At 32.6% G+C, this 15,333-nt stretch overlaps 1 protein-coding gene across 2 annotated transcripts in view; it reads right to left on the bottom strand.

Moving 5' to 3' along the window:
- LOC124362335 (retinitis pigmentosa 1-like 1 protein) overlaps window positions 1-15,333 on the bottom strand; it is a 35,357-nt gene that overhangs the window by 1,384 nt on the left and 18,640 nt on the right. The window contains exons 6-12 of one of the 2 annotated variants that reach the window (XM_046816753.1): window positions 14,870-14,913; window positions 14,488-14,626; window positions 12,387-12,419; window positions 4,923-5,076; window positions 4,044-4,256; window positions 3,067-3,228; window positions 2,391-2,627 (exon numbers count right to left, since the gene is read on the bottom strand). In XM_046816753.1, the coding sequence (XP_046672709.1) occupies window positions 2,391-2,627; window positions 3,067-3,228; window positions 4,044-4,256; window positions 4,923-5,076; window positions 12,387-12,419; window positions 14,488-14,626; window positions 14,870-14,913 (982 nt within the window). Of the gene's footprint in view, window positions 1-2,390; window positions 2,628-3,066; window positions 3,229-4,043; window positions 4,257-4,922; window positions 5,077-8,518; window positions 9,929-12,386; window positions 12,420-14,487; window positions 14,627-14,869; window positions 14,914-15,333 lie in introns of those variants that run through there. The other variant, XM_046816752.1, reaches the window with a different exon arrangement.

Below are 15,333 nucleotides of genomic sequence, written 5' to 3'. Positions count from 1 at the left end.
AATATCTTACATCGTGTGTGCTGTTAATGTTAATTTCGGAAGTTGCAGTTTAGTGTGGGACTGGTATCGGCAAACATTGCAACGTAGTGGTGAGCGTCCGTCTGTCTTATCGTGGTTTCGCAGGTACACGTCCAAAGGAATCTCTTCCAACATTACAAATTTTGAATTTTTATATTAAAGCAAATTTTGATGTTTATTGACATGAAATTATTAAGCTTGCTTTATTTATAAAATACGTAAAAATAACTGAAATAAGATACTTTAAAACTTTTTTCAAGCTTACTTTAAATTAGGTACTTGTAACTGATACAATTTTTTCATGATCATTATTTGTCAAACCAAAAATACTTTTTGCTATACATAATCATGAAAAAATAGTTTTAATATTTGTTTTAATATTTAATTCAATTTTGAAAATAGTTATAGTTTTCTTTATCAGCCTTGTTTTATGTCATACTCAGACCGAATACTTGTGGCAGGCGGAATAAATATTGAGCCCGTTGTGTTCACAAACTGTGCGCGTACCCCAAGTGAAAAATACGGGTACAAGTTCATAGCTGTGTGTGTAATGTTTCAATGTGGTGTGAACAAAAAAAATATAAATAACAGTAAATGTACAGGGTATTTCTGACAAACCATCTGTATGTCAAATGATCAAACGAATAACGGCAGATATTTAATTTCTACGGGTTTCGCACTAAATCAACCCTAAAGAATTCGTTTAAAATAATGTTAACTTTGCAAAAATGCAGGGTACCCCAATAACTGATTGTCCCATGTTCGAATTTCCAAACTTTCAAACGCAAACACACACAGTTTTAGAATCCGTTGAAACTAATGGATTTAGCCGTTTGACATTAAATATTTGAAACGTGTGGCCTGAATACCCTGTACTTAAAATACGAACTGCGCTTTAGTAAAGGAAACAGGACACTTCCCTAATATTTGTCATTGTTCCGTGACACAAGAAATCGGTAAGCTGTCAGTTGTTGTTAGTTCAGTCTATTGTAACGTGAACTTTTAATTCGGTTTCAATACTTAGTGGTTTGTTTTTATTAAGTGCATGTTTTAGAGATAGTACAACTGGAGTTAACATAGAACGATTTTGTTGTGATTTTTTATTAATGCGTGTCACAAGCTCTGGTATGATTGGTTTATTTTAATTTAATCGTAGTTTTGTGTTTGGTTAGTTATCTACTTAAGGGAGGGATCGCATTGTAGATCTCGAAATATAATTTTAATGATTTCTTTTATTACAAAATAATAGAACACGTCTGAAAAATACAGCTTTCTTCACAATCCTTCTGATATCAAGAACTAATATTTAAACAAAGGACTTGTAATAGAAATTGATAATACGGTACTAAAAAAATAAAAACCAAGAATAGATCAAACATATTAAAAAAAAAACATAAGAAACAGTATTTTGAATTGTTCAAATTATATAAATTCGTATTGGGGGCCTAAAAGTTTGATTCTTACGTATGTCATAGCAGAAATAAACAGACTATGAATGTTTCACCATTGCCGCTGTTCGTATAGTTTCTAATTAGGCTTGAAAAAAGTGCCTGTATTTATTATTCAGTTACTAGTGTGGAAAATGAAAAAAATGTGTAAGCTTACTAGATAAATAATAACGCCTAAGAAAACTTCATGACACGGTTTGATAAGGAATGTTTATACAAATTTTAAATAAAAAAACTACCAAATTTGTTTTAAAGCCCCAAAACCTAAGCAGCAATGTGGAAAAATTCCATAAATAGTTCCTGTACAAATATTTATATAACCGTCATTACTTCTAATATCTAAAAATTATTATTCATACTTAAACCAAAAACTTATTTATATTGTTTAGTTTATAGACGACTCTTAGTACATGCTTTATTATGAATAATGGGAATGTGTCTGAAAAATACGTTATTTATCTCTTGTTTTCATTACGTCTTTAACGATCTTAATTACGTCAAAGAATAAAACCAAGAATTCAAACGGATTAATGAAAAGCATATAAACAAAAAATACATTATTTTAGAGACCAGTTGCACTTTTAGGAGACCTAAATTAATTGTAGGTTTAATTAATAGAATAAAATGCCTTATGCATGATTTGACTAAATCTGATTTTACTACGTCTTAGGTTGCGATTAACTCGTTAATACGTTAGGCTATGCGTCTCTTTAATATTGAATGTCTATTCTCTGTTAAGCGTCTATTCTGTTTCGCCATGCATTTACTCACCACCAAAGACTCCAATATAAATTATGTATTTGAACTCCAATAACAGCAAACGCTTTAGGGGTTTTACCGCATTTCAGTCATTTGCCCTTCGGAATCAAGTATCCCACATAGTGTACAGTAACCACGCTACCCAGAAACCACCAAACAAAGCACCTTCGACTATGGAGAACCCGTCAGTGACCTCTTCAGTTGTTGCGGGCTCTTCTGGCACCTCTGCAGGCACTTCTGATACAACAGCATCTCCTGCGACCTCTGTTGTTACTTCAGAGACCTCTCCCGCCACGGCTGTCTCACTTTCTGATGATTCAGTAGGGACAGAGCCGTCTGGCGGGGCTTCTTGGCCTTCTTCTACTAGAAGAGTTCCTTCCTGGGCCACTGGTTGTTCACCATCTGTGTGGCAAGCAAGGCATATAAATATAAGTAAATATCATTGATACAATCTTGTATAAGCAACCCTGCAATCTATAACGCCAGTTCACATTTAAGTAATGTTTTATTGCTAAAAAGTAAAGACATTTTCAAAAAAGTTTACATCTTCTTAAAAAACACCCAAATACCAACGAATTCATAATTTGTTTGGATTAATTTAGTTCTTTCAGTATGATATTTGGAATCATGTTTAACTGATCTCCTTTTATTTTTTGAGTTCAATATAAAAATGTACAATTGCAAGATGACATTTCCTGCATAGACTGAATGAAAGATGACTCGAGATTATGTTTTCTGGTTATCAGACCAGGTTGTCTACATCGCAATGGCTGGAGAGTTCAACAAACTGAAATGGAATAATTTTCGCAATAATACTACGTAAATTTGGAAGGACACTTACCAAGAACACAGGGAGAAGCGGCGCGCTTGATGTTAGCCTCAATGACAGGCTTGAGATACTCTTCAGGAACGTGCTGAAGGGTGCCAATCAGATTCTGCACGAACTCCTCCACAGTGGAGGGATGGACGCTGGTCACCGTCTCCTTCAGGTAGAGCCACAGGTCTGAAAACAACCAAAAACCAAATATAATAAATAAAAAATGTTTACACATAACATAGGTATGGTGGGAAGGGCTGATCCAATGTGAATATTTAGTCTAGCTCCCGTTCACATTCTTCTCTAGTGCAGAGTCTGAAATATGATGCTTTCATAAAAAGGTTCTCACCCAGACTGCACTAAATTTCGTCGCCGACTATATTTATATCACTTCAGAAAAACCTGGATTCAGATTTCAAGAATAAAGTCTGCGACAGCATCAGATTTAAACCTGATCTAAACAGGATTTTAAGTCCAGGAAAGTAAACTTTGTGACTTGCGGCTATAGCCTCAAAAATAAGTTTTGAGAGTGTTGGTTTTTACAATATTTATGATTTTTAAAGTCACATGTAATAAAGACAGAACCTATCGAAATATTTTATTTTTTAAAATATTCTTTTAAGAAATGTTTTGAATCTTTTAAAAGAGATAAACTAGTTAAAAGTATACTACAACTCGAATAATAAACAAATAAAAGGAACTGTTAGATATATTTGGCTTATTGGAATTAATCTCTTAACTTACTAACGAAACTGATGATTTAGTTAATAAAGTTAATAATTAGTAACATTGCAATGCAAGTTAACATTTCATATTGAACAAAATGTTCAAGCCATTTGAATAATTACTCTATCTTTTCTAAAATTCGTTTAAATAAAATTATTTAGTTTACTCGTTTGTAGCGAATATTCAAGACTTTATCTTATAGTGTACAGTTGACGTCCTCCATATGTGAAAGAACTTATTTGACGTGATAAATCATAAATCTGAAAATAACTTACCCTCTTCGGTGTGAACGGGTGGCGGGGGTGGTTGGGGTTCTGTGGGCTGGACCTCTCCATCTGGTGACTGTCCCCCCATCTGCTCCCCTTCCACCCCTTGCTCACCCTCGAGGCGGGGTGTGTCTTCGGTATTCGGCTGTGGAGCGCCTTCACCCTCCAGCCGAGCCTCTTCATCACCGTCGAGTCGTGGCTCCCCTTCCAGGACGGCCGCGCCTGAGAAAAAAAGCAATACCACACATGTACAAACTATATAATGTTTTCAAGTTAATGGCGTGTGTGCAGTAAGTCACACGCCAAAGGAGTGTGGTAAGTAATCATGTTTTCTTTATGTTATACTGTATAAGGATGATTTTTTTATTATTATAGACAAGCAGGACCTATGTAGTTATATGACCCAAATGTAGTTTCTTCTTGAGGACATTTGCTAAATTCGAATTCTACTAGACTAGATATTACTTGATTTATATACCGAAATATAGGCCTTCATAATGAGAACGTCTCTGGTCGTCCTTAAAAAGAAAATAATGTTATCTGTTCCTAATAAAAGGCAATTTTAATACTTTATTGACAGAAAAATGGCGTGAACCTGTGTGTAGTTCATGGTAGAATATTATTCTTTTCTTTTTTCTTTTTTAAAAAAGGAGAAGCCAATCTCCTTTTATGCCTTATTCTGCCCGTCCTCATGGGCACTGGCCTGTGCGAGGATCTTATATATTTAAGATCCTCACACATATATGAGGTATTGCTGTTTTTATTTAACAATATATTTATCGACTTACACAGAGGTTGTATATTTTTTGTTAATAATATCAATTGATAGTAAAGATTGATATTTTTTTAAATAATATAAATTGATAGTAAAGATTTCGAATTTCTTACCTTCAGCAGTAATTTCGCCTTCGACTCCCTCGGGCAGTTTTCCTTCTTCACTTTCGCCAAGTCCTTCGCCTTCTTTCTTCTCCGCGCCATCCTCTGACGTTTCCTCTGGTACCGGGGTCTCCTGATCACGGGTCGCGTCAGCAGCCTCTTCTGCCTATAGGGTATACATCATGTATGATTTGTTAAATTCATTATACGGATAAATAGGTATTTTGCCTATTTGTACGGAATAAAGTAAAAATACCCCACCCCAGAACCTTGCCATTTATACCGGTAATAAGAAAGTACATGCAGCAAAAAGATGTGTGCAATGTCTTGTAAGAATATTAAACTAATATATTTTAAACAACATACATATTTTTTACCCTGTGAAGTGAACTCAGGCATTAATTTAAACATGTTTTAAAACTTTTATAAAGCACCCTTTTTAGCCTTCATAATAATTACTAGCATCCATTTGTTCAGAATGGTTTTAAAGGCCAATCCAGGTTTCATTTGGGATTGGCATGCCTTTACCCTTTACTTCAGTGGACAAATAGTTATGAATTACCTGCAGAAGAAGTAGTGGACTTAAACACCTAAATGTTTTACGTACATTTTGAATTCAGGGTGAGTCTAAATATACTTTCAGCAGTCCAAGAGGTCTGTTTAACTTGGGTTTCTAGATCGAATTAATGATCAGTTGGAGGTGGCTTTATTGGTATTAATTACAGCACCGAAGGTAGCCGAGATAAGCAGTCGTTTAGGAAGGTGAACGGATATCGATATCCGTTTTGCCCGATCACTTTATATGCTTTATATACTTTATACTTGTCTCAGAGTGTGAATTAGTACGAATATTAGTACGTTTAGGTACTGTGTCGAATGCTTAGGTTAAATCACAACTTGGCAGGTAATTTAATTTTTCTGTACTAAACCATCAACCCAATAGGAGTCGTACGGGGTAAGTATTCCGTCAACCTACTCCACTTATAGGGGGTTGGCCGAATTAAACGAAGTAGTCGCGTAATGCCAACTACATCGTATTTCTTCTTCTATAACTAGCCCGTTCTTCTTTGTTTTTACTTACGTTGCGAGTAGTAGTATTTGATATTACATCTATGTTTATATTAGTAGAATTAGGATTTCAAATTCCTATATAATTCTTTTTTTATCATCCACTTTATAAAAATGGGTTTATCAGACAAGGGAAATCCCCGAGCCTCGGCCCAACGGTAGGACTGACCCATAATTATCAAGAACTCGACAGGTACTTGTTAAAATCGTGTTTTTGTGGTTTTATTGTAACAAGGAAGAACAAATTTGATTTTAGAGTTGAAAGATCAAAGGACAGTCTATCCGTTAGTCCTTCCGTCTGTGTAATATCCTTACAAAGGTCCTTAGACACTTAAAACTTACGACAGATAACAAGCTTATCAGACGTAAGCTTAAGTTTATAGATACCAGTGACAGATAAGCCAAAATAAACAACAGCCTTGGGTGGAGCCCAAGTATGTTGCTACCTAAGCTCACAACAAATCAGTCACCCAACAAACAGTGTAGACGGAGGCCTTTGCCAATACCGCGAGACCCCGCCCGCTGCGCCACGGTGCCAGCCAATTGTTGGGACATAGGCTAATTATGTCCAATCCAAGGTTAAAAGGAGAAACCTGATGAGACCAATAAATAAAACGGTTTAACGGGTGTAATTACAACAAGTCTAGAGGGTGATACATGTATTCAGTGTACTAATGAGTCAATTAAAACTGCACAAGATCTAAAACTGTATCTATAATTGTTAATTAAAATTTTTGATGATTATTACTAATTAAAAAATAGGATTGATATTTTTCTTTAAGGTATTGCCTAAAATTATACTATGAATATACTTTGAAATTGATAGTAGCATTTCAGGTTTAGGCACAAAACATAATTAATAGCCCGGAAATAATCAAAACTGACAATTAATGAGACTTGGTCACCTCAAGCACGGATGTCTTACTTGGAGTGTTTCAAGCATTGCTTGTAATCGCTTTGCTTGGTTACAAAAATCTCAAATTTGCAAAAATAATTGTGCAATAGTGTTGGAATAGTGTCCAAAAATAAAAATCCTATTTTTAGGTACCTTTTTTAGGTTCACTGACAGTACACCCTATATTGCACATGCAATTACAATATATGTAGAATAATTATACTGTTTTTCGTATTATTGTTGAACCAGTATATTAAAAAAATAACAAATCTGAGACCAAAACATTTGTTCATAGTACAAATGTCTATCGACCGACCTGGATTTTATTACAGCCATTGAAAGATATTACTATATCGAGGGATTGGATAACTTTGGTGTCAGCTCAAATAATAATAAAAAAACACACACTTTAATATTATTGCATGTCTTTTGAGAAATGCCTTTTGCTGGACTAGAATCTCTTCAGGTTGTAATACGTTTGTCTCTCGAGTGTAATGAGGATTTTAAGCTTGAGGCTTTTCTCAGGGCTACAAGATGATAAATAGTCTTAAAAATAAGTAAAAACTGAGTTTCTACTTTTTTATTTAGATTATTAAATAACCATCATTTATATATTTTAGTCAGCATATGTTTAATATCCAGCTTAGAGATGAGGTTTAAAAGGTGTTCTTAGTACAAATCAGTTAGAGAAAATATAACACAAGAAAGAAAATTCAGAAATCAGCTCTCTTGCGTTCTTGCCTTTCAGAAATTTCTAATTTCAAAAATTTGGTTCTCACAAATATTATTGCTTTAACACCACTGTGACTTTAATTAGCTATTGAGAACTACTTATTGTTAAAAATATTATAAATATCTATATTATTATTCTAAAAATAAACATTATTGGAAACGTGTGGTCTTGTTTACTAATATTTCCTATTGCTCCAAGGGTCTTCATTCATTTTACACTATACGTATTAAACTTGGACGAATCGAGTGAACATAATTTTCAAACAAAAGTATCATTGGTTTTTAATCAATAAAAACTTAATCGAATTAGCTCAGCACTTGAAAAATAGCACTTGAAATTTATATAAATTTTTATGTATCCACGTGAAAGATAAATAAACTTATTTACACTTTTCAATAAGCAAGGCTCTTAAAAGACAAGATTTCCACAGCTGGATATAAATTAAGTTTTAATGATAATCAATAAAACATGTGTATGCTTTGAAACTTAATTAGAAATTATAAGGAAAAAATATGTGGTAATTGAATTATTTGTTCAGTACTCAATTGGTATTAAACATATTATACTCACTACGGTCTATATAGAGTAGCAAAGTGTTGTAAAACACAAAAGAAAAGTACTTAACAGGTCGAAAAAATTCAGATAATTAATCTGTATTATCAATTTTAGTTTCTATCATGGCTTTATAAACATATGTGTTCTATATGTTAGGTAGTTATACTAACATATTATTGTTGAATACTGAATGCAAATATTGAATATGTTCTTAAATTGGAACACAATTATTTATATAAAGGCTCTTCTACTGGGTTTCTAAATGATTGTTTTCTATAAAATTAAAAAAAAAATTAACCATTAAAAACTTTTAATTCCAATGAGTTTAATAATAAAGAAAATAGTAAAAAATAATACCTCAGAATCATAGGTTGATTCCGTTTCTTCTTTCGATGTTTTCTGTTCTACATCAAAATCCTTTTCTAATACATGTTTCTTGTCACGCATCTCACATTTTTCTTTCCAGCTTTCGTCTTCTGTTTCTGTTTCCTCACCTTCCTCTACATCCTGATTCTCTTCATCTTTTTTCGAGGACCAGAAATCGTCACCCGACTCATCAAACTTATTTGGTTCGCTTGATGTTTTGGATCGTATTTCCTCTTCTAATACTTCCCAACCCTGGTTATCCCCTTCTTCTACTTGTGAGGATTCGCTTTCACTCTCCTCCTCTTCACTTTCCTCATCTTCTAAATGTTCCAACTCTACAGCTTTGCTCCCTCTCCAGTCCCAATCTTTTCTTCTTTGTTCAACATCAGATAGTTCATCTGCTTTGCTTTCTTTTATTACATCGAAAGTGAACGTCTCTTCGGTATAGAGGGGTTCTTCTTTTTCTGGAGGTACGGTTTCAGATTCCTGATCATCGTTTTCAGTTCCTGTGATTGCACCACTGTCTTGCAAGTCTTCTGCTGTCTTATTGGTCACATCCTCATCTTCATCTCCCCTGTCATTAACTTTTTCTTCTGGTAAAATGCGTTGTAATGTTTCATCTTGTATTTGGAAATTATCGTTACGATAATCGGGAATGTAAGCTTTAGAAAACGAAGTACTCAATTCTTCGACCTTTGAATTGTCTTCGGGCTCTGGAGTCAAGTACCTCTCTACATCGCCCTCTCTATTCTCGCCCCATTCAGAGGTCTCAGCGTTGATTCTCTCAGATGTTCTGTTTCTCTCAAGAACGTCTAGTCTGTACTTCAACTCAGCTATCACACAATCTCTATTCTCATTGTCGTGTCGAAGGTTCTCAATGCAACACCTCAGAGTCAAGTTAATGGATTTCAATTCGTTTATTTCCCTCAGCATGTCCTTGCAAAGGTCAGAGAGGTCCTGTACGCTCCCCTGGACCTCGTTCAAGTTCTTGGCTAGGTCCACATCCCCCTCCAGCTGGTAGTCCAATTGCCTACTCGGCATGACTGAGTCCCCCTCGGTCTCGCTATCACTGTGGCTCTCACTCCGTCTCCTGGGCAGAGGTAGTATCTTGCAGGTCGCACAGTGGAAGGTGTTTCTGCTAGGGTCGCTGCTGAACTCGTAATACGGGAAGCCGACCAGTTGCGCGCAGTCTATGTGAAAGTAGCTCGAACACTCGTAACACACGATACTATCAATAATAGTCAGCGGATATGTGCAGCTGGCACAACTTGCCATTCTTGGCCACGGGCACGGTCAGAACGAGGTTCAGGTATGTGGCCGTGTGATACATCAGTTTAAATAAGTCTATCGCAGTCCTGCCCATCCTAAATGCTACCGGCAGCTACTGCGCAAAACTACTACTGAACCATTCCGACGGTGAGAAGTCAACCGTTATTTCTGAGCCTGTTTCGACACAGGTCTTACTCAATAATGGTGATGACGAAATAAATTCGCTGGCACTCTTACATAAGAAACTGAATCATATTATTTGCCAATGAAATTTTTGTCAAACAATTCATCTATAAATGATTAATCTAAGATATAACGCATAATTTAAAACCGTCACATTTTCAAACAATTAATAGCTTAATTTTGTTAATAAACAGAAAAGAATTTGTCTGTAGAGTATAATATTTGTTATATTAGGTGGTTTGGTTTTTATATACCCTTAAATTACTTCTGAAATAATCAAATACTATCATGATCTAATCAAAAACTATAATGACTCAGTTTGGTGACAGCGTTAGAGTTAAGTATTTATCACAAACAAATAAAAAAAGGAACTGATTTCCCACGTGACAGTCTCTAGTTATGTGCTTGACAAGTTATTAGCTATAGTAGTCGTTATAATTAATAAATATTATGACACTTTACTAATTTAATCTGTAAATTAGTAGCGTACTTAATAACTACTACTAAACTCTGATAATTTAATCTGTTGATTAGTAAAGTATTTTAGACAATTTATTCTACTCTATAAACTTCATTACATTTTTTCACTTTTAAAATAATGATAATGCAATCATTTGTGTAAAAAACAAAGTGTAAAAAGGTAACCGTTTGAAATATCGTGTAGCTAAAAGTCTCTTGAATTCGTTTTGACCATAGTAGTAAATAAATATTAATCCCAATGTTATAAATGCAAAAGTAACTTTGTTTGTTCGATACGCGTTCATGCGTAAATTATTCAACGGATTATGCTGAAATTTTACATAGACAATCTTAGCGTCCCTTGTTAAAACCTATATCTGTACCTATTCTTATTTTGAAAGTCCCTTTGGGTCATGCCCCACTGATAAGAAAAGTTGCGAAAAACACCACCTTTGTCTCTAAACTTGCATTAGAGGAAACTAATATTATTAATTTAAAGAGCCTGTTAATTGTAAGTAAATTAAATTAAGCACTATTACAAATTTCCTTAAATGTATAGTCTTAAAAGCATAGACGTGGTTCTACAAGCTTGAAAATGACAAAATTGTTTATTTTAAATTGTTCTGGAACCACTGTTGAGCACAGAATAAGAAAATATCCAGATAAGAAAATTAAAGGTTTTAGTACAAATATACTTTTAACTGTACATTTTATTAAATATTAAGTATGCATTGCTTGGTCAGACTGTAATGCAGATATAAAAGACCAAGTTACTATCTAGCTTTTACTATAATAATGTACTCCTTACAGCGCTGGATGTACATTTATACATTTCCTCCTTAGCGTATAATAAGCTTTTTTAAAAACTATTTTTCATCAAATTAAAGATTTATTTAAATTCCTTAAGTTACTGCAAAAAGTAAAAAAAATGAAAACTGTTTTTCAAAATAGTTCTAAAGGGTTTTTATACAAATAAATTCGTATATGAAATAAAACAAACCATTTTCAAACATAAAACTGAAAAGTCATATTAAAAACATTTTTAGGTATAAAACATATTTAATCTCAACCAAAGTCGTCATACAGTCACTGTATTTATTGTTCAGATTTAAAATATTACATGCAATTTTAAATAGGAACAAAGCTTGCCCACATATCTTAATAATTGCACTGTCATCTTCTATGCACGCTAAAAACCGTTAAACGCGATAATGGTATGACAACCAATTTTAGATTGATTACAATTAGCCGAGAATTACGAATAGAGCAGACATTGTTGTTTAACTTTCAATTAACATTCTAACGCATTTTATCAGCAGTTTTACTAACTAAGTATTTTAAATAGGAACAAAGCTTGCCCACATATATTAATAATTGCACTGTCATCTTCTATGCACGCTAAAAACCGTTAAACGCGACAATGGTATGACAACCAATTTTAGATTGATTGCAATTAGCCGAGAATTACGAATAGAGCAGACATTGTTGTTTGACTTTCAATTAACATTCTAACGCATTTTATCAGCAGTTTTACTAACTAATGTACTCGACCGGGGGAAAAAAACTTCAATAGCGAGATATATCGTCATAATCGTGTTGAAGTCATCTATGCCACGCGGGATTTCCCGCAATACGCGTGGCAAGGGATAAAGGCTGTTATACAAGCCATCTTAGTTGCCTTTTCAAACCTGTGTATGCATATACTCGTATATTTTATTGATGGAAAAATAAGGCCAAAACTAAATATGGAATAAAACATATTAAGACCAGAATAAATTACAATGGCCATGAATATACAATTTTTAACAGATATTCTAGTTGGAACTATTCAATCAAATACATGTTATGTTAGCTGCAGAGGATTTACGGGCGAAACAGCGAATAGGTTCTAATAGTTAATAAAATATTGTTAAAAATGTCCAATACACAAAATCGTAATCAGATTTACCTCATCTCCTTTTTTATCCCCATGCTTCTTTTTCTGTGAACAAGAAACAAAAGGAAAAAATTAATGTATTTCGATATTTTAGTGAACAATAAAATAACAATATATAACAAAACATATGCAAAAAGGTTTGAACTGTTTTTTAAAAAGTTGGTATAATCAGTAAAATTTCATTGGCCAAGATAATAAGCTTTTAAAAAATTGCAAAAAAGTCACTTCAGAAACATTATATACCAGTATTAAACCATCTTTTAAACTATCCATCTACATTATTTTTACACCTGTTGTACATCTATGAGTGATTTAACTTACAAAAACATCTTAAAATATAACTACGAGGATTATTTTGAAAATTTGAAATTATTGCACAAAGAAACACATTGAAATATAGAGTTTTAACTTTTTACGGTGAATTTTATATCTAGAACTTTTTATATAAATGTATTTTATATGTTCCGTAGTACAATCTGCAATATATTAATTTACATACCACTCAACTCGTTCGCTGTACAGTGTGACTACACAAACATACATCTGTTGAATCGTTTAAAAAGCCTTATGAAACGGTACAAAATATACATGTTTTATAATAAGGTAACAAAAATAAAATAATATCACTACCAAATTATCTAACGGTGAATAGTTAGAATTAGCATGTTGTCACTCTCCTTCTTTCTTGCACTAATTTTAAACTAATGAAAGTAACTCTAACTAATTAAATAATTAATTACAACCTTTATTATTACTAAAGAGTACTGTATAATAATGATAAATATAAATATATAATTAATTGTGAGAACCATTCATATTAAATATATATTAAGAATACATAATAACAAAATTTATTTAAAAGATTTTGTAACTGCCACTATGTAAATAACAAAACATGCAAATATACACACAAATATTAAACATGAAGCAGACATATTTTTAAAGAATTTCTCCTTATATTTTTGCATTTACGTTAACAAAAACATTAATAAAAGTGCAAAAACTTAAACGAACAAAATTTATTTAAAAGATTTTGTAACTGCCACTATGTCAATAACAAAACATGCAAATATACACACAAATATTTAAACATGAAGCAGGCATCTTTTTAAAGAATTTCCCCTTATATTTTTGTATTTACGTTAACGAAAAACATTAATAAAAGTAGAAAAACTTAAACGAACAAAATTTATTTTATATATACAGGGTGTTCACAAAAATGGAATCACAAACTTCTGTGGCCGATAGTACTCATGATTTAAAATAATAAATATCACATAAACAAAGGACAGGAAATGTCTTGTTTAGTAGCTAGCTATCATTTTGCGTTTTTATGAAAAATTATTATTTCTAGCCTAATAGTTAAACTAAAGAAGCCAAATTTTGCACATAGGTTTGAATAGATAATTAAAACAATGTCTTTTAATAGGCATCAGCTGTATTACATAAGTTATAAAAAAAATAACAGGACACCAACTACTTTTCAATTTTTTATAACAAACCCAAAGGTACTTTATCCAACGAAATCTGTCAACGCATAAGCAAGCACGACCACTTTAAAGGTAGACTAGCATAGTCGGAATAAACCAAAAAGTGATATATCTCGACAGGGTTGGCGCTCCCTGCTTTTTAAAATTTTATCAAATGCCATTTTGGTTATATTAAAGAAAATAACACAACTATTGCGTTATTGAATCTTTGTGCCAAATTTGGTTTCTTTAGCTTAACTATTTCTAGAAATAATATATTTTTGCGTAAAAAGACAATATTGGCTAAACGAAACACCCATTACTATTATGCATAGACGTTTGTGACACCCCTCCGTGAATGCACAAACTATATAATATGTTATAATCCAAAATGCAAGTACGTTTTATATTAAAATACTAATATAACATATATAAATGTTTCTGTTATTTAATTTTCGTTGTAAATTTGACTGATTTGTCGATATTTCTGCTTGCTGAACGTAATGTTTCAGAATTTTATATTTGAGGAGAGATCAATTAACTAAATTTTGTTCCGATGCTTTAGTATTTGTAAAAAATTACTGTAGCAAAAGCCCATAATCCTATTATCCATCCAAATATAACAAATACAAGAAACTACTTACATCTTCCAAATCCTTAAGGATGAACTCTGGTCGCTTAACCATTTTTAGCTGATTCCTGTAGTTGTACTCTGCCGCCTTTCTTTGCAGAAGTGAGAACTTGTTTTCATATTTTGAAACTTTCTTTAGAATGGGTTTTTGGCTGAAACCGAATAGTAATAATGATGCACAATCGTTAAAATGTTTAAAGGGCTTCGTTACACACTATATAAAAACTATGTATAAATACAGATCAAACTAATTTTTAACCAAACTCCGTATTACTAATACAATTATATCCCTACATGGCTTACTGAGCAAATTGAAGTGCTTAAACATGTATTATCAGAACCTAAAACTTATCAGATTTCTTCGTTTAATTTTAAACTAAATATTATTTACTTACAACTTTCCTCGCAGGTCATTCACTTTGGAACTGAGTTCGGCAATCTAGAAAATTAAGTTTTCGTCAAGTATATTATATTAAATTCTTCAATATTTATTTCATTATAAGAATATTTTAGTCGTATTATTGTACAAAGGAATTAAAAAACGGACTGACAGTGTCAAAATACATGAGATATAGTAAAACTAGTTAGTTTCCTTGTATTTGATCTCACTTTGTGATCCTCAGCACATAAAACAGGGAAACTTTCAATAGTTTAAACAAGGTAAGCTATAAAATAAAACTAATAAAACTGTTATTTTATACAAATAATCCTACAGTATGTAATATGTGACTGGACAAGTTGTTTGATTTGTATAAGCGTTGGAAGCAGTTTATCTTCATGTTGACCTTAGAGTTAAAATAATATAAATAGAGTTATTAAAAATTGTTTTATTCAAATTGCTCACACAGTATGAAATGAA

This window comes from Homalodisca vitripennis, chromosome 5, assembly GCF_021130785.1.
Source record: "Homalodisca vitripennis isolate AUS2020 chromosome 5, UT_GWSS_2.1, whole genome shotgun sequence".
Taxonomy (NCBI): Eukaryota; Metazoa; Arthropoda; class Insecta; order Hemiptera; family Cicadellidae; genus Homalodisca; species Homalodisca vitripennis.
The sequence above is the reverse complement of the archived record's forward strand: the minus strand, read 5'-3'. Positions and strand labels throughout refer to the sequence as shown.